Source organism: Prionailurus bengalensis, chromosome X (genome assembly GCF_016509475.1).
Source record: "Prionailurus bengalensis isolate Pbe53 chromosome X, Fcat_Pben_1.1_paternal_pri, whole genome shotgun sequence".
NCBI lineage: Eukaryota > Metazoa > Chordata > Mammalia > Carnivora > Felidae > Prionailurus > Prionailurus bengalensis.
In genome coordinates, this window is record NC_057361.1 from 125602744 (window position 1) to 125623770 (window position 21027).

The 21027-nt window shown below is 37.1% G+C and overlaps 1 protein-coding gene across 1 annotated transcript in view; it reads right to left on the reverse strand.

Moving 5' to 3' along the window:
* GABRA3 (gamma-aminobutyric acid type A receptor subunit alpha3) overlaps positions 1-21027 on the reverse strand; it is a 380473-nt gene that overhangs the window by 128511 nt on the left and 230935 nt on the right. Inside the window, exon 4 of the mRNA XM_043571691.1 lies at positions 11910-11977. Coding sequence (XP_043427626.1) covers positions 11910-11977 — 68 coding nt within the window. The remainder of the gene's footprint in view (positions 1-11909; positions 11978-21027) is intronic.

The following is a 21027-nucleotide window of genomic DNA, read 5'->3' on the forward strand; positions in this document are numbered from 1 at the left end:
TTTCTTCTATTCTGAATGATAGCCTTGTTGCATAGAATATTCTTGGCTGCAGATTTTTCCCTTTCGGCATTTCGAATATATCCTGCCATTCCCTTCTAGCCTGCAAAGTTTCTGCTGAAAAATCAGCTGATCACCTTATTGGGTTTCCTTTGTATGTAATCATCTTCTTTTCTCTTACAACTTTTAAAATTCTTTATCACTTTTTTTTGTCATTTTATTGCTGTGTGTCTTGGTATGGACTTCCTTGAGTTGAATTTGTTGGGGGATCTCTTTGCATCCTGAATCTGGATCTCTATTTCCCTCTCCAGATTTGGGAAGTTTTCAGCTGTTATTTCTTCAAATACATTTCCTGCCCTCTTTTCTATCTCTTCTGGGATCCCTAAAATGTGAGTGTTGTTATGGTTGATGGAGTCACTGAGTTCCTTAAGTCTATTCTCATTACGCAGTATTTGTCTCTTATCTGTTCAGCTTGATGATTTACATTACTCTATCCTCCAGGTCACTGATATGATCCTCTGCTTCCTGTAGCCTACTGTGTATTCCATCTATTGTATTTTTAATTGCATGTCTAGAGTTCTTCATCTCTGATATGTTATTTTTTATCTTTGTGAATTGTCTCACTGATATCCTCCACTCTTTCCTCAAGTCCAATGAGTATCTTTATGATCATTGCTTTAAATTCTCTATCCAGCATATTATTTATTTTAGTTTTTCTCTTAGATGTCTTGCTGTGATTTTGTTGTGTTCTTTCATTTGGGACAATTTCCTCTGTCTCCTCATTTTGTCTACCTCTGTGTGTCTGTTTCTGTTTATTAAGAAAGTCAGCAACATCCTCTGCTTTTGAAAGTGGTGGCTTTATGAAGAAGTTCTGTAGTGCTCTGCAGTGCAGTGTCCCCTGTTCACCAGAACTCCTATGTGTGTTGCTTGTATCCTGCTATTGTGTCTGAGTAGGTTTCCCTTTCAACCCAGACTTCGTCACTGACTCTCTGCCTGTTGTGGGCTTTGCTTGCACTCTGTGGTGTTCATGAGACCAAGGCAGGCCAGCTTTGAGGAGACATGACTGTAGGAGAGCTTGGAGGTAGGGTGGTGGTACTAGCAAAATTTACACCAAGCTACTAGTCCTAGACTGAGCCCCCAAAGCACAGAAACATCCAGGGGTGTGGCATGCAGCATCAGTGGTGGCCAGGAGCACAAGGTATCTGTGCACATGGCAGCTGGGCAGGGTGTGCACATGGCATTAAGAACATTTGCACTGGGGCACCTGGGTGGCTCAGTCGGTTAAGCGTCTGACTTCGGCTCAGGTCATGATCTCATGGTCCGTGAGTTCAAGCCCCGCGTCGGGCTCTGTGCTGACAGCTCAGAGCCTGGAGCCTGTTTCGGATTCTGTGTCTCCCTCTCTCTCTGCCCCTCCCCTGTTCATGCTCTGTCTCTCTCTGTCTCAAAAATAAATAAACGTTAAAAAAAAACTTAAAAAAAATAAAATGTTATATTCTAAAAAAAAAAAAGAAAAGAAAAAAAAAAAGAAAATTTGCACTGAGCCAGTAGCTCTAGGCAAGAACCCCCAAGCATGGTGGCTTCATGGATGCAGCACAGGGAGGCAGTGGCTGCACATGGCATGTGTGGTACTAACAAAATTTGTGCTAAATCCAGGTCAGAGGCTAGTGGGCTTGAAGTGGGCCAGTCCTCTGGAGAACTCGTGGGTAGGGCACACTTCTAGGTTAAGTCACAAGTGTCTGTGCAGTGCCACTTCTCACAAGTGGCTCTAAGTTTATGTTGCAGAGTGGGGTAGGAATAAGGTGCCTGCCAGCTCCTTTGTTCCCAGAGAAGTCCCCCAATATACAATATACTCCAAAATCAGTATGAACAGATCTCCTTCCAATTGTGCAAGGTGTCACATCTATGTTGCCTTTCCTCTATCTGTTGTTTCTTTAAGGGTAGTGACCTGGCTCTCACTTGCCCTCCCTGCTTGCCCAGTGCTGAGTCAGTTGACTTTTAAGGCTCCAGGCTCTAAGTCCCACTGTTATATAAACTCATGGAATTCACTCCCCTGGTTTTTAAGACCAGACATTATAGGGATTCACTTTCCCTGTGTGGGCTCCCTGGTGCTTTCCCCTCTCCATGATCACAGTTCCCTCCCTTCTACAGACATCTCCCTACCACACTGGTTCTGCCCATCTAATTTTTCTGATGCACTTCTTGTCTACATTTAGTGGAGTTTGTTCTGCCAGTCTTTGGATCACTCTCTAGTTTATTGGCTTGGATGCAAATGATATCTAGTTGTAAACATGGGAAGGAGTGAGCCTTGGGTCCTCCTACTCCACCATCTTGCACCCCTTTCTACCAAAGAGCTTCCGAAAGTATAAATATTTTTTTACAAATAAAAGATTGAATGAATCCTCATGAAAAGAACTACTAAAATGAGTTTTTTATGTAGCTGAAAATTAAACCAGCAGCAAGAAAGGGGTGCTTGGGTGGCTCAGTCGGTTAAGTGTCCAACTTCAGGTGAAGTCATGATCTCGCCGCCTGTGAGTTCAAGCCCCACATCAGGCTCTGTGCTGACAGCTTGGAGCCTGGAGCCTGCTTCTGATTCTGTGTCTCCCTCTCTCTCTGCCCATTCCCTGCTCATGCTCTGTCCCTCTCACTCTCAAAAAAAGGAATAAATGTTAAAAAAATTTTTAAACTGCAGCAAGATGAAAGAAGGAATAGTGAGCACAAGTATTAATAAATTTATGGGTAAACAAATAATGGCTCTCTACAAATAATAATAAGTACTATAAAAACTAGGTAAAATAAATAACTAAAGTAACCCTAATGGAAGGAGGGAGTAGGAATATGTTGGTTAATGCATTATTGCATTATTTGGGAGGAGAGTGAAGATATTAAACTTTAGGTCACGTATGCATGTAAACATTTAAAGTAACCACTAAAGAATGTACTAGAAACAAAATGTAAAACTTACAAAATAGTAGCAAAAAACAATTAGGAAAATAGAAAATGCTTCATTCTATAGAAAACAAGAAAAAAATAAAGCATGAAAAAACATGGGGAAAAGAATACATAAGATAGTAGAAACAATATACTCTAAGGTTAAATAAACAGTATAGCCACATACTATATATATGTATATACACACACACACACACATACACACACACACACACACACACACAAGGGTACACCTAAATAAACATAAAAACACAGGTTAAAAGTAAAGTAATAGAAATATATATGGGCAAATCCTATCAAAATAAAGTGGTAAAACTATAAAGTGCAGACAGAGTGGACTGTAAGATAAACATTTTTTCTTTGGGATAAAATATCTCATTACATTAAAAAATAAAGTATCTTCAGTGGAAAAATAATAACTCTAAATTTTTACGTGTAAGAAATGTGGACTCAAAATACATAAGGTAAAAATTGAATTATGAAGAGAAAGTAACAAACCTTAGATTCTCAAAAAATGGAAGAACAATCAGACCAAAAATTTGCATGATTAAAATATGTAAACAACCCAATTGACAAGATGGGCTAATATAGATATAGATATATAGATAGATATCCTTTATCTATCTAACACTTAGTAAAACATAATTTTTTTTACCAAAAATAAGTGATCATATGCTAAGTCATAAAGCAAATCTCAAGACACAGAAATATTTCATAACCTCCACACCATCTTTTTTCAATATGAGGCAATAAATTAGAAATTAATAACAAAGTTTTACATTTGAAAATTGAAAACCTCACTATAAAAATTTCAAGAAGCAAAGAAAAAAACATAAAGGATATTAGAAAATACTTAAGACTAAAAAAAAAGAAAATACTTAAGACTAAACAACAATAAAAAAATACTTACAGAATAAGAAATCTTGTACTAGTACACTCAAGTGGTACTTGGAAGGAAATTGATAGCTGTAAAGAAGCCTTAAAGACAGCCTTAAAAAAAGTAAAAGACTAAACTAATCTACCTAAAGAAACCAGAAGGACCACAGAATACTCCAAGTAAAGTGAAGAAAAAGATAATTGACATTTGTGGGGAAGATGGCGGGTGCAGTAGTGGCAGGAGCATCTCTGGTCTCTGCCCATTTCCCACTCTCCTTGCACCTCCAACCATCCATGGACTCCCTGGAATCACCCTGCTGCCTCTACTTCCTCTCACTGCTCACGATGTGTGTGTGCTCTTCTGTCTGGGCCATAGATGGTGGGGATCCGATGAACTTCTAATAAGAAAAAAAGAAGGAAGTATGGATGGATGAGAGGGAGAGAAGGAAGGAAGGATGAAAGAAAAAAATGATGCAGACAAATGCAAAAATCAGTAAAACAGAAAACAAAAAAGAAATAATACACACGATGACAAAACTCAAAACAGGCTACTTTGAAAATAACAATATAGAAAACTTCTGATAAGTTTAATAAATAAAAAGAGACAAAATAGAGGAACAGTTGTGGGGAGGGGTAGGAATACAGATGAAATAAGATTTACCAAAAACTGTTAATTTTTGAAGTGGGTGATGGATACATAAGGCTCCATTAAAGTATTGTGTGTGTGTGTGTGTGTGTGTGTGTGTGTGTGTTTTATATATATCATTACTACCATCTTGTAGAGAATAGATTATAGTATGACAAGAATAGAGGCAGGGGAATCAGTTAGGGGCTTTTTGCAGCTGGGTATGCTAGAGGCAATGGGGGCCTGAACCAAAGTACTATCAATTAAGGTAAGGAGAAGTGGTTTAATTTGGGAACTCCTATGAACACAGATACAAAGAATCATGAATAAAATAATAAACAAACCAATAGATGTATTTAAAAATCATTATCAAGTTTAATTCTTTCAAGAAATGTAAAGATGACCTAATATTTAGAAAATCTTATCAATGGAACTAACTGCATTAAGAGATTAAAGAGAAAAATCATGCAATCATCTTAATAGGTGACAAAAGAGAAGTTGCAAGATTTGAAATACATTTATAACACACACATACATACCTTAGAAAACTAGTAATAAAATGCAGAATAGATCTATATATCTATCTATCATCATATTTATTACTGTTCACTATCATTTGTTTGGCCTTTCTATAAAATCTTGCAGAAATTCTCATATTATGAGTTCTGTCTTCCTAAATTAGGAATCAAAATAAATTATCAGTGTTTCTTGGAGTTAGACTAGTGATCTAAGAAACATCTCTCTCTCTCTCTCTCTCTCTCTCTCACACACACACACACACACACACACACACATCAATTCACACACAGGACACACACAGGACACTTCAATTCAGAAGTGTCAACATGAAGAAATAGGATCAGCATGGAGTTTCTACTTTTGCTGTGGTGGTAATAGAGGTGGTGGCAAAGGATGATTACCCTCAAAGATAATCAGTAAAGTGCAAATAATATCAATTAGACATGATTTCATACCTAACAGAATGGCAAAAAATGTGTAACAGAAAGTATTAGCAAAAGTGCAGAGAAATGGACCTTTCATATGCTACCAGTGGACTTATAAATTGGTAAAACCCATCAAGAGAGTAATGTGGCCCTATCTGAAAGAAGTTAAAAATGTAAAACCCCTACAAATAAAAAAATTTATCTATAAGTTGATACCCTACAGAAACAAACTCAAACATATTCTCAATAAGACACATATAAGAATGTTTGTTGTATTGGTGTTTTTAATAGCAAAAATTTGGAAAGAGCCTAAATGCACAGTGGCAATATAATTGGACAAATGTATGAATAAAAATATGCATACATTGTAAAGTCTATAACAGTTACAATAAATGAATTAGAGTTAAATGCATCAAAAAGAATAGAAGACTTGGGAACCATCCAATACATGCTTGAAAAAATAAGTTGTAAAATAATATACAAACTGCTGCATTTTATAGTTTGAAATATATTTATAGTATGAAAACCACTATATGTTATTTATTGTAATATTTGCTATTGTATGTTATATAAGTCTAGGTATAAGTCTAGAGTATGTTTGGAAGTGACCAAAAAATTCATTATTGTAATTATCTCTAAGGAGGGGGAGAGAGAGAGAAATAGGATCAGGATAAGGTACATAGGGAACTTTATCTGTATCTCTAAAGATTTTTTATTATGAGAAAAAATATGCTTAGTGAATCTATTCCTAAAATCATTGTTGCACTATATGCTGACTAATTTGGATGTAAATTTTAAAAGATAAAAAATAAAATTAAAAAAAAAAAACTAAACAAACAAAAAGAAAAAATATGCTAAAATGTTTAAGATTTTTAAAAAGCTAGGTGATGGGTCTCCAATTTTTAATATATATTTTTTTGTACAGTCAGTACTATTGGGGAAAATCACATAGTGATTATTTGCTCCATAAGTATCCCATGACCTTTGGCCAAAAGCAATCAATTTTGACCTGACCATTCTACAAATGCAATCAATTCCTTCCTTGTAAATTGAACCCTTGCATACTCTTCAAGAATGATGGCCTCCAAATTGACAAATAAATTTCATTGTTTTGTGAGGCATTTAAAGAAAATATTCCAGATAATAAGCCCAAATCTGCCTCCTGAGAAAAGTACTACACTTGGCAGAGATGACATGTACCTCTTGGGGAAGAATTTTTGCTTTGGTGTTAGACCCTGAATGTCTTCAACTCTGTAACACTGTTCAGTGTATCAAAGCAGGTTCCCACAAAGGGCCTGCAAGAGTGATTTAACTTTAGCAGGGTCTGAGCCCAAGGTAGATGACAACACCATTACAGTGAAGGTATTGTCACTGCCTCACAGGCCACTCCTCCCTTATTTTGGCCATCTGGTCTTCCCTTTGCTGTTTGCCTTATTATCATTCTGAATTTTGAAGAATGATAATCCACCTGCCCTTTTCAGTTGCATTTAGGTCTTGAGATAGTCTGATTAGCCTATTTTACATAAAAGTAGCCCAGGAGATTATTGGTTTGGACTCCTAAGCAAAACCCCACAGACTTGGACTCCTTTCTATATTGCATCTGGGAATATGTTATCCAATGGAAGAGGAGGAAACGGACAGCCCAAGAGGCTTTCTTTTTTTTTTTTTTTTTTTTTTACCGGACAAAACAGACTTTATTTATTTTTTTTTTATTTTATTTTTATTTTTATTTTTTTTATTTTTTTTTCTGAAATTTATTGACAAATTGGTTTCCATACAACACCCAGTGCTCATCCCAAAAGGTGCCCTCCTCAATACCCATCACCCACCCTCTCCTCCCTCCCACCCCCCATCAACCCTCAGTTTGTTCTCAGTTTTTAACAGTCTCCAAGAGGCTTTCAAAACAGACAGAGTCTCCCCTTAATTCTGTGCCTCAGACCGCCAGTAAGTGAGGGCTTGAAGTGAACATAGCCACTTTTTCCAGTGCTATGGGGGAAACAGGTAATTTCAAGCCCACTGCCACCGGGAAAGAGGTTCCTGCTCTACTTTCTTTTTAATCAATACAACCTTTTTTTTTACTGTGTGGTCTTTGGATACTCCGGTAACTTTGCATGATTTTCAAAAGCAGCTGTCAGACCAAAATATATGCCTTATGTTATCAAGAATTATGATTATAATATCTTTTATGAATTCTTATTTCCCAAGCCTCTAATTTTTTTCAATAGGCTATATGATTAGTTCTTTTACTATATTACTACTTGCATCATTACCTTGTTGTCCACTGTATACCCTAGGAAGTTTCTCTGTTGACAAATGGCAGCTGGCAGTTGTTACCTAGCAAGTATCTAAACAATGAAAGTATTCCTGGGAAGAGAGTGAAGTTGACAATACTTAAAACTGGCATTTTGTTTCCTAGTTGTTCTCATTCTGACTCTACTAACATTATTACTCTTTGTCCTCCTTATTTTCTCACTATCTTTATCAGCACATTCAGATAGATATTTATTAAATACATAATTCAAGACCCTGAACCTATGACATGTCAAAACCTGGAGCCTTAGGATGGGAGTTAGAATGGAAATTTTGTCAGAAAGTGATTTGGACCAGGAGAGATTCCAGAGTTTTTCTCAGCTGGTATAGTTCTTTTTTTTTTCAAGCTTTATTGAGGTATGAGTGTCAACTAAAAATTGTACATCTTCAGGTTGTACGATGTGATTGTAAAGTGTGTAATGTGATAGTTTAATACATGTATACATTGTGAAGTTATTACCACAAATTATCACATCACATCACATAGTCACGTGTGTGTGTGTGTGTGTGTGTGTGTGTGTGCTGAGAACACCTAAGATCTACTCTCTTAGAAAATATCAATAGTGACCTTTCTACTTTCTTTTCCAATCACTGGCCATATGCATAGCATTCCATTTTTAAGCCAGTATCCAACTCTCTTTGCATTCTAATTCAAAGGATCTTGGGAGACCAGGGAAAATTTATACTTTCCAAGAGCCATTGCTCGCTGGTAAGAAATGGACATACCCAATTTGAAAGAGAAGTGGCAATTAAACTGTATTTTCACTAAATCTTTTGCAGCCTTCCCCTCATTGCCACTACACCATCTTCCCATACACCAATTGAGAAAATGGTATAAACTCTTCTAAAGTAGAAAGTCATGAAAGGGCACATTGCCTTAGTTAATTCAAGTTGGGATTGTATCCCTTTTTCTCTTTCTCTCCCGGGAGACCACGGGTATAGGATTGGTATTACTGCTGAGAAGCAGCATGTATTTTTTAACCATCAACCTTTATTTGTTACAAATGTTAACAAAGCCTTTCATTTGTGATGCCTGTAAAATTCCCACTGTAATCAGTTTTCAATTTACATCCTGTACTCTTTAATAAATTTTCTTTCTCTGAGTTTTCCCTTAGAAACATCTACTGCTGTTTGTTTTCATTTCTGCCTGATTCCCTATTGTCATAGCTCCTTAAGTTCATACATGGAAAAGCCACCAAAATTAGCAGCCCAAAGCTTAGAGTCATCAATTATTGACTCACTAGTCTTGCTACTGGATAGTGTCTCCCGAAAAAAGCTACTTTTACTCTTTGTTTGCAGGGCTTGCTACTAATGTTTCATATCATCTCAATAAACACTTACAAAAGACCTGTGTCAGGTCCTATGCTAGATGCTAGAGATACAGAAATGTACCTGATATGTTCTCTACCTTGACAAACTCAGTCAAGTGGAGGAAAACAGTCATAATTTCCCCCTCAAATTTAATTTGTTTCATGTCATTTATTCTTGCATTTAACAAATGGTTGAGAGTCTACCAAGTGTCAAACATTGATTAGGTATTGGTGGTACTGAGATTAACAAAAGAGATATGGCCTTTCATGGAGCTTTTTGTAAAACTCAGAATCTATGTCTGTGGGGAACAGTGTTTGAGCAAGGAGAACAATAGCTGCAAAGGGTTATGGGTGATGCTGTTTCAATACTCAAAGTGGCACCATAATTTTTCCTCTTTATGAACAAAAAAAATGTGTTTCTATTTCTTTAGGAAAGTATTCTGGACCAAAATTCCATTTGGCTGGAAGTGAGTCAAGAATCCAGCCAGCTCTAATTTTCATCTACTTACCCAAGCAGTCTGTGGTCTCAGGGGAGCCTGGGTTATTGCTTCAGCTAGTTACTAAAGCCAGACAGGTCTGTGATGCTTCATTCAAAGTCATCCCTGACCCAGGGTCAATTGCCACAGTATACTAATTAGTACAGGAAGAAGAAATTGTTAAAAACACCATAAATGTATTTCCCAGCCAGATAATATCCATTTCTGCCTTGTAACAAGATGGAAGTGTAGCTAAAAATAACCTGAAATGTATTTGATCTAATTCTGCTGCCTTCCCTATCAAGAAAGCTGCTCTGTTGCTTCTGTTTAATCATGAGGGAGAAAAACAAACAAGCAAGTGGAATATTAAACTTCAAGAGATAGAAAATCTGGATTGCTTAAAATGTCTCCAGCCTCTGCATACCCATGTCTGCCTGCTTGGGTGCAGTAGGAGCAGGGAGAGTATCTGGTTTGGGTAGCTGTTGCATATGTGTGTTTCTGTAGTATCTCTGGATTTAGATATCTGTTTACACACATGTGTTCATGAAGTACCTGGGATAGGATTGGACTATTTTTATTCTGTATGTATTTTCTTGTGTGCATGTACATTTGTCTGAATGAATTTGTAGATACTGGCACATGAGTGAGAGTGTGTATGTGTTCAAAGAGTAGCTTCAGTCACTTTCTTGTAAAAATCCTAATCCATCACTAGTTCCCAGAAATACAAAGAGAGAGCTCATACCCTGGTGAATCTAGTTACCTCCAATGGCCTATAAGTTCTCTGAATATAGGGGTCCCTAGAGCTCCTTAATGCAGAGTTGGCCTTCTAAGGAGTACTTGTTGAATGACCAACTGACAATAGTTTTAATGCATGCTTGGATCTGAAGCTGTGGGCATTAGTAGTCAATAGGTTGTGATGGAACAATCTAGACATACAGGCTTTCCTGATGCCCCTTTGAGAGACCCATCTCCTCCACTCCTCATACATCAAACATGCCCCTTACTGAACTCTCCCTATGTGTCAAGTACTCTATTAAGTGCCAGGGAAGCCATGAAGACTTGGTACTTGCCCTTAAGGAGTACAAAAGGAGCCTGCCATTTCTCTGTATCCTCTTTTTTCCCACACTTGAAAGATAAAGTTCAGGCCTTGCCTCACAAGCAACTCATAACTTCCTCTGCTGAAAATGAGCCCGCTTCTCCAACTGACTTGTAGACCTTGCCTAATTGAAGGAAGTGCCAGGTAAAATCAATATAACTAAACCAACCCTCAGCCTCCAGTCTTTTCACTTTATAGTTCATCCTATACAGACTGCTAGAATGCTATACAGACTGCTAAATCATTCTAAAACAACACCTGTATATTTTTATTTCTCTACTCAAATCTACTCAATCATTCTATCAAGACAAACTCTATCATGTCCTTGTACAACTGTTTGTATCTACCCAACAGGCCTAAAGAAGATTGTCTCCTGCTTAAGTAGTAGTCCCATGGAAGATACATAGAAAAGAATCCAAGTAGCAAACATTGACATTTCATATTTTTGGACATTTTATATTTTGGGGGCATTTCATATTGTTAGGACATTTTTTTCTGACTTTAAGATTTTTATTTGCCATACAAAGTCACTCATTCAACAAAAATTCATTGAGCATCTAATAACTGCCAGGCATACTGGGCAGATAATAGCTTATTTATTTCCTTACATGATAATTATTCAATCAAATATCTGACACTTAGTAGATATTGATCAGATGGTCCTGATGGGGTCTCCTGCCTCAACTCTCCACTAACTACATTCTTTGCTTTGGCAGCAAGGGATAATGGAAGAAGTCCTTGAAGAGAGCTCATGAGTCTCCCTTTACTAGCTCTGCTATGCCCTGACTTATTCCTTGAATCTGCTCTAAAGCTCTCCCCTGCTCACATCTGTAGAAGGATCAGTTTTCAGAAGTGGTTTTCACTCTTCCTCCAAACATTTTGCATCACCATGTTCAGTCCATGTCCCCAGAGAATAGGGCCTGTTTGCAAGGAGCAGACTTCTTGGATGATACTACAGACTGCTTGACTGAGAGTCCCCACCGCAGTGCTCTCCTCACATGACCTATCTCTACTAATATGTGTGTAGTGCTGGAAAATGTGAAGGGAGACATCAAGGAAAATTTAATTGAGGTTAGTGAGACAAGCTGAATTTTGATAGGTGTGTTATGGAAAGAACGGAAGGATATTCATGATGAGGGGATATGCTTTATATGTGAATAGGTGGGGAGAGCAGGGGAAAAGATGAATTTGACCAAATGCAGGATAGTGAGCATAGGGAATACATAAGACAAGACTACTCCTTAGAACATAGCTACAAACCCTAATTTCTTTTCTTTGATCTTTTGTATCATCTTTCACTTTTACCTTTGCAGGAACTATACTTACCATGTCAGTGTCCGACACAGGGCCAAAACTGGTTACATAGATGTCAGTCTTCACTTCAGTTACTGCATCTAGGCCAGAGAAAGTGGGAAAGCAGAGTGTCATGAATGTCAGTTCCCTCATCTCAGAGAGAGTCCAACACAGTACTCCAAATGACAGCTAACTTGCTACTTCTGAGAAAGTATACTTGACAGTGATAAGAAAGCCTGTAATATTTCTTCAGAGAACATGTTAGGTACAGGTAAAAGTTTATCCCTTTAGATATCACTAAAAACTACAACAGAATCCCCGGGGCGCCTGAGTGGCCCAGTTGCTTGAGCGTCCAACTTCGGCTCAGGTCATGATCTCACAGTCTGTGAGTTCGAGCCCCGTGTCGGGCTCTGTGCTGATACCTTGGAGCCTGGACCCTGTTTCAGATTCTGTGTGTCCCTCTCTCTCCACCCCTCCCCCACTCTTGCTCTGTCTCTCTGTCAAAAATAAATAAACATTAATTTAAAAAAAAAAAAAAAAGAACAACAGAATCCCCAAAGTTTAAGAGCCCTGAGAGATCACTGACATTATTATGTGCCAGACTTTCACATTGGGATTACCCATACCTGTGGTAGGTTACCAATGTTCTAATATCCAACTCTAATACTTCCATACTTCCATAAACATGGAATGATTGCCTTCCCACTCCCCTGCCCACTTAATGTAGGGAGAGGCCACGTGACTGATTTTGGTTGTGGGGGGAAGTTATATGTGTCACTCTCTGGCTGGAACAATTAATGTCCAGTGTGAGACCATGGAAACATGTTATTCTAGAGCTACCATAAGATTGAAACAGTCTGGTGATGAGCCAACACATGAAGGACAACTGCCCTGGAAAGTTGCCTGGATCCACAACAGACTTTGCATGAATGAGAAATGAACTTTAGTTGGGTTAAATGACTGAGAGTTGAAAATGACTGATATCACCTGATAAATGGCCTTTGCATTTATTTTTCTTTACTGTAATTGTCTGTTTACTTGTGTGCCTCGCCCATCTTACCCAAAAGCTCCTGTATGGCAGTGTCTCTGTTTTCTTATCTCTGTATTCTTAGTACATTGAAAAGGACCCTGTTATTCACATGGTACTCACTGAACATTTTTAGTATGGATGGATAAATCTCATCACGTATTTACCAAGTTGGAAAATGATACCCAGAGAAGTGAAGTTATTTCATTACTAGGCTTCTCTTTTCCTGCTTCAGTCAGCCCTGCTTACCCCATTGCAGCCCAGACTAGCCCACACACTCCAAAATTCCTCGAATAGAACACAGGGAAGCCTATGCCAGCCTAGCAAAGACCCCATCATTATATTAAATTCAAATAATCCCAGTTTAGATCAGCATACCAAACCCCAGTAGAGTACACCAGTAGCCCAGCCAATACCAATAAAACCCACAGAAGACTTGATTTATATTTATATACATATACATATTTATATACATATTTATATATAAATATATAATGAGGCTGACTACTATAATCTATGACACTATTTCTTTTCTCTTATGGACAGGTAGGGAACATATCTACCTACTTCATCTGTAGCATAGTCACTATATTCATCCAGTCCTGGGTTCTGGCCCAGATGTACTTTAGATATTGTTGACTTGCTACTTTTCAGAACCATCTTTTCGGCTTAATACACTGTTCCTCTACTCATGAACTGAGTATATTCAAGGTCACTGTGCAAAACCACAAACATTATGTTTTCAGAAGAAACTATGAGTATCATTTAATAATCAGCACTATAGTCAATTCACCAAACACACACCTTACTCCCAAGCTTAATCAGCAAATAACATGCTTTTGAAACCAGAGCTGTGTTTTAAATAGTTTGGAGCACAGGCTTACCTCATTGCCATTTCTATGCTTGAAGGAGAAGAGACAACACTTCAGGACCCAGAACACACCTCCTGAAGACTTGTCCCTTCAGATACACTCCCAGGTTTATTGGCTAGAGAATCATTGTCCTACCCTCATGTACTAAAATAAACTTAACTAATTAATGGAAGAGACCACAATTATATTTGAATCCAATATTCTATCTAGGTAGAACATAGTTAGATACAGAACTTTCTAAACTAACATAAAACGGTAAGATAGTTATGCAGACTAAAAACTGGTTACTCAGACTACAGGAAAAAAAGGAGAAAGATACTGGTGGTAAAGTTAAATTGCAAGAGACCACCAAAGGGACAGTGGAGTCACTATAGGTGGAAAGAGAAAGGGCTATAACAAAGAGTCTTGGGTTCTGGATCTCTGCCCCTGACTTGCTGAATGCTTTAAACAAGACTGTTTTCATTTTAGCTGCTCTCTTGTGCAATGAGGGTATGGGACAATCTAAATTCCAAATTTCCTTTTTGTTTTAACTAGGAACTATGACTGTAAATCCAAGCAAAAAAATGTCTGACTAAAGATGCCCAATGGTAGCAAGAAATAAGCTGCCTGAGGAATGTAGGAGATTTTATGCAAATGTGGTGCTCCTGCTCTCTTTTAATTATTCACTTTCACTTAAAAGGCACCCCTTGATTGCTAAAAGGGAAACAGTGGGGAGATGCTGCTTTCCCAATGAATTAGGGCTCACCCAAGCTTCAGAAATTTCCCTGGCTTTGCTGCAGGGAAAGGGAGTTGGGAAGTCTGGTTTAGCACACAGGATGCCAAATCCCTTCTTCCTCTATATCTGTCCCATTTGGAAAGAATCTGGAGGATAAGAGAATTAAGGGAAGTGGTACAAAATAAAGGGGAGGAAGTGTAAAGAAGGGGGGAGGAAAGAAAGAAGAGAGAGAGATAATTAGAAGAAGATTGAAAGAAAAAGCAAGAAAGGATTAAATGGGAAAAAGACAAAGAGAATAGACAAAAGTTGCCCAGAAGTCTAAGGTCCTGGGTCCCAGACATAGAAGGGAGTGTTCACTCACTACTCCAGATTCTCTGTGTGAAAGAATGGTTAGAAGTTTGCTCTTCTTTCATTTAACTTAATCAAAAGATGAGTGAATTAGACTAGAACTGATAAGGGCTACAATTCATAATCTAGCTCCTTTTCATAGTCTTCCTGGTAGAGACAAATGTGAGACATGAATTAATGAAGAGATAACAAGGCCTCCCCACTCCCACTTTATTTAACAATTGTGTTCAGATGCTCCTTGGTGCTTTCTTTGTTTGCTTTGGGTATCCAATTTCCTTCCAATGTTATCCTTTGAAACCAAACATGAACAGAATTCTTTCCTTTTGCAAATTTACTGTGATACTGGAAGTGCTTGAAAGCTCCTGTCTTTACATTAACATACATGACCTTAGCCCTCAGTGGTATTCCCACTAGTGGGGAACTTATCAACCAGTTCTTATGTCATTTCTGCTTGTTTTGATCTGAAAGAGTAAATAGAAGCCAGTCAGCAAGTGAGCACTGTCTTTATATTGAATATGTTGTTCATAACAAATTGTATTTTCTAGTTTGACTTCAAATAGATTCACAAGAAATTGTGAATTTTCTCCTTTGAGCAAAAACCAGAGTACGTTCCTCAACTCTAGTTGCTCCACCCTAGCACACAATAAACATTGGTTTTAGCACCACCCTTTGGACTCACCCAAAAAAATTTGCTTCTTAATCCTTTGAGATTGAAATTTGAGATCAGAAATTGAAAGAATGTGATCACGGTACCCCTAAATTTGCTTTTCTTGTTCCTTTCTAGACTAAATATCCTGACTTCCTTTGACTATGTCTCCCCTCCCTTTGACATTGTTTTAATCATCCTCCCTATACTTCATTCACTTTCCTCTGGCTTAGGTCTGATTTTTTTTTTTTTTACTGACACTGAAATGTTTTATGGTGGAAGTTTGTCACAATTCCATTTAGAGACAAGCTCATGAGATGAATGCTATGAACAAAAGCCAACTCTACCCCCTTATCTAATTATAGGCTATAATGTACAAAAGTCCTTTCTAATGAAAGTCTTCCTAAGAATAGTGAGGCTTTGAGGACAGGAACTTTTGCTAGGAGAAAAAAATCCCTAATTTTTCTATTTTCTTGATTCCAGATAACTGAGAATTTTGGAGAACAAGCGCTTATTGTTGTACACACTTTTCATCTTGAGAGACACCGGACTGGTAGAAATGAGCTCCCATGTGACTAGCTACATGAACTTAGGGAGTGGGCTACCATGACTTAGGGACAGGCTTTCACAGATCTGAGAGCTGGAGTGTTCTCTTCTTATGTTAATAGCCTTTCCATTTGTCTTTGACAACCCTTGGGGACCTAGATACTGGAGTCCTCAGTGACCCCATCCCCCATTAGCACTGATTACAGATAAGCTCTCCAGGGGAATAAAAAACAGGTGATTTAGGGGAGCAGAAATTACAAGAGTCTTTGTCAGCTCTAATCTCTACAATTGACTCACACCCTCTTTTGCAGGCTGTTTGGGCAAGATTCATAACTTTTAAAATGTGGTAGGTTTGAAGGCTAGCCCCATATTTATGCTAGTCCACCTAGTGTGGGGTACCTGGAATGTACAGCAAATATATTTTTTAACTGAGATAAAATTTATATGTAACATTATATTACTTTCAGATATACAACATAGTAATTTGATATTTGTGTACCTTACAAGGTGATCATCACAATAAGTCTAGTTACCATCCATCACCATACAATTAACCCCCTTCACTCTTTTCTCCTACTCCATAATTCCTTTGACCTCTGATAATCACTAATCTATTCTCCCTGTCTATGAGTATTTTTTGTTTATTCATTTGTTTTATTTTCGATTCTACATATAAGTGAAATAATATGGTATTTGTCTTTCTCTGACTTATTTTACTTAGCATAATACCTTCAAGGTCCATGCACGTTGTCACAAATGGCCAATGTTGGGGCGCCTGGGTGGCACAGTCGGTTAAGCGTCCGACTTCAGCCAGGTCACGATCTCGCGGTCCGGGAGTTCGAGCCCCGCGTCGGGCTCTGGGCTGATGGCTCAGAGCCTGGAGCCTGTTTCCGATTCTGTGTCTCCCTCTCTCTCTGCCCCTCCCCCGTTCATGCTCTGTCTCTCTCTGTCCCAAAAATAAAAAAAAAATAAACGTTGAAAAAAAAAAAAAAACAAATGGCCAATGTCCTTTTTTATGGCTGAGTAGTATTTCATTATGTGTGTGTGGATGTATGTGTATGTATGTGTATGTGTGTGTGTGTGTGTATATATATATATATATATATATATGCATGCTACATCTTTTCTATCCATTCATTTATCAACACTTAGGTTGTTTCTATATCTAAATAATACTGCAGTGAACATAGGGGTGCATGTATCTTTCTGAATTAGTATTTAAATTTTCATCAGATAAGTATCCAGAAGTAGAATAGCTGGATAATATGGTAGATCTATTTTTAACTTTTTGAGGAACTTTCATAATGTTTTCCATAGTGGCTGTGCCAGTTTTAATTTCTACTAACAGTGTATAAGGAATTTTTGTCTTTTTAATAATAGGCATTCAAACAGGTGTGAGGCGATATTTCATGGTAACTTTAATTTGTATTTCCCTGGTAATTAATATCGTTGAAAAATTTTTTTTATGTGCCTGTTAGCCATTTGTATGTCTTCTTTGGAAAGTGTCTATTAAGATCCTCTGCCCATTTTTTAATTGTTTGTTTCTTTTGCTATGGAATTGAATTCTTTATATACTTTGGATATTAACCCCTTACACATATATAATTTGCAATTATTTTCTCCCATTCAGTGGGTGGTCTTTTCATTTTGTTGATTTCCTTTGCTTTGCAGAAGCTTTTTAGTTTGATGTAGTCCCACTACTCTATTTTTGCTTTTTGTTGCCGTTGCTTTTAGCATCAGATCCAAAGATTCAATGCCAAAACTAATGTCAAGGAGTTTACCATCTATGTTTTCTTCTAGGAGTTTTATAGTTTAAGGTCTTACATTCAAGTCTTTAATCCATTTTGAATTGCTTTTTGTGTATGGTGTAAGACAGTGGTCAGATTTTATTCTTTTGCATATGGCTGTCCAGTTTTCCTAGCATCACTGATTGAAGACACTACTTTTTTCCAATGTATATGTTGGTTCCTTTGTTGTAAACTAATTGACAATATAGGTATGGGTTTATTCCCAGGCTCTCCTATGCTATTGCATTAATCTAGATGTCTGCTTTTATGCCAATATCATACTGTTTGGATTGTTATAGCTTTGTAGTGTAGTTGGAAATCTGGAAGCATGCTACCTCCAGCTATGTTCATTCTCAAGATTGCTTTGCCTGTTTGGGGTCTTTGGTGATTCCACACAAATTTTAGGATTTTTTCTAATAGTTCTGTGAGAAATGCTTTTGGTATTTTAATAGAGATTGCACTGAATCTGTAGGTTGCTTTGGGTAATATGGACATTCTTCTAATCCATGGACACAGAATATCTTTCCAATTATTTGTGTCATCTTCAATATCTTTCATCAGTGTCTTATAGTTTTTAGTGTACAAGTCATTCATTTCCTTGGTTAAATGTATTACTAGGTATCTGATTATTTTTGATGCAACTGTAAATGATATTTTTTTCTTAATTTTCTTTTTCTGGTAGTTTGTCATTAGTGCACAGAAACACAACAGATTTATGTATTTATGTATATTGATTTTGTCATCTGCAACTTTACTGAATTCATTTATTAGTTAATAGTTTTTTGGTGGATGAAGTCTTTAGGGTTTTCTATATATAGTATCATGTCATTTGTAAATAATTCATGTCATATGTAAATAATGATGGTTTTAAATCTTCCTTTCTAATTTGGATATCTTTTATTTTTGTTTCTTGCCTAATTACTTTGCCTAGAACTATACCTTAGTTTTATTATCTGTAAAAAAAATAGTTGAATTTTTTAAAACTTTTTTTAATGTTTATTATTTACTTTTGAGAAAGACAGACAGACAGACAGAGCAACAGCTGGGGAGGGGCAGAGAGAGAGGGAGACACAGAATCTGAAGCAAGCTCTAGGCTCTGAGCTGTCAGTAAAGATCCCAACGCAGGGCTCAAACTCACAAACTGTGAGATCATGATCTAAGCCAAAATCAGATGCTTAACCGACTGAGCCACCCAGTCACCCCATAAAAAATACTCGATTTTTTTTTATGATTCCAATGTAAAATATATTATGTTTTCCAAGACCATAATAGATTAGAAGAGGCTACGAGAGGCACACACACTTTTTTCCTTAAAGAAATGTTGAAAGGAAGAAAGAAAGAAAGAAAGAAAGAAAGAAAGAAAGAAAGAAAACTTAAACTATGGGGACTACACCAAAACAAACAAACAAACAAACAAACAAACTTTTGCACAGTGAAGGAAACAAAACAAAAAGGCAACCTACTGAATGAAATAAGATATTTGTAAATGCTGTATCTAATAAGGCGTAAATACAAAAAATATATATATAAAGAACTTACACAACTCAACACCCCAAAAACAAATAATACAATTTAAAATGGTCAGATGACCCGAAGAGACACTTCTCTAAAGAAGACACACAAATGGCCAACAGTGTTTGTACAGAGTACTCAAAATCACTCATCATCAGGTAAATGCAACTTAAAACCACAATGAGTTATTACTTCATGACAGGATGGCTAAAATCAACAACACAAGAAACAACAAGTGTTGGCAAGGATGTGGAGAAAGGGGAACCATTGTGTACTATTGGTGGGAATGCAAACTGGTGAAAGCTACTATAAAAAATAGTATGGACTATAGATGCTGGAGAGGATGTGGAGAAATGGGAACCCTCTTGCACTGTTGGTGGGAATGCAAATTGGTGCAGCCACTCTGGAAAACAGTGTGGAGGTTCCTCAGAAAATTAAAAATAGACCTACCCTATGACCCAGCAATAGCACTGCTAGGAATTTACCCAAGGGATACAGGAGTACTGATGCATAGGGGCACTTGTACCCCAATGTTCATAGCAGCACTCTCAACAATAGCCAAATTATGGAAAGAGCCTAAATGTCCATCAACTGATGAATGGATAAAGAAATTGTGGTTTATATACACAGTGGAGTACTACAGGGCAATGAGAAAGAACGAAATACGGCCCTTTGTAGCAACGTGGATGGAACTGGAGAGTGTGATGCTAAGTGAAATAAGCCATACAGAGAAAGACAGATACCATATGGTTTCACTCTTATGTGGATCCTGAGAAACTTAACAGAAACCCATGGGGGAGGGGAAGAAAAAAAAAAAGAGGTTAGAGTGGGAGAGAGCCAAAGCATAAGAGACTCTTAAAAACTGAGAACAAACTGAGGGTTGATGGGGAGTGGGAGGGAGGGGAGAGTGGGTGATGGGTATTGAGGAAGGCACCTTTTGGGATGAGCACTGGGTGTTGTATGGAAACCAATTTGACAATAAATTTCATATATTGAAAAAAAAATAAAAAAAATAGTATGGAGATTCTTCAAAAACTTAAGAATAGAATTACCATACAATCCAGTAATTCCACTACTAGGTATTTATCCAAAGAAAGCAAAAGCACTAAATGAAAAAGATATATGTACCCCAAGTTCACTGCAGCACCATTTATAATAGCCAAGATATGGAAGCAATGAAATTGTCCATCTATAGATAAATGAACAAACAAGTTGTGGTATGTACACACACACACACACACACACACACACACACATACACACACATAGTGGAATATTACTCAGCCATAAAAAATAATAAAATTTTCCATTTGCAACAATGTAGATGGATTTAGAGGGTATAATGCTAAGTGAAATAAGTCAGAGAAAGACAAATACCATATGATATCATATGATGTGTAAAATTTGAGAAACAAATAAATAAAAGAGACAAACAAAAAAAAGCCTCTTAAATATAGAGAAACATACTGGTGGTTTCTGTGGAAGAATGGGCAAAATAGGTGAAGAGGGTTAAGAGTATACTTATAATGAGCACTGAGTAATGTGTAGAATTGTTGAATCATTCTGTAAAACTAAAAGCAATATAAGACTGTATATTAAATATACTTGTATTTAAAACAAGGAGAAAATTGAGACAGTCATAAAATTTAAAAACTAATATAGTAAAACATAATAATAGTAAATAAATAATAATTTAAA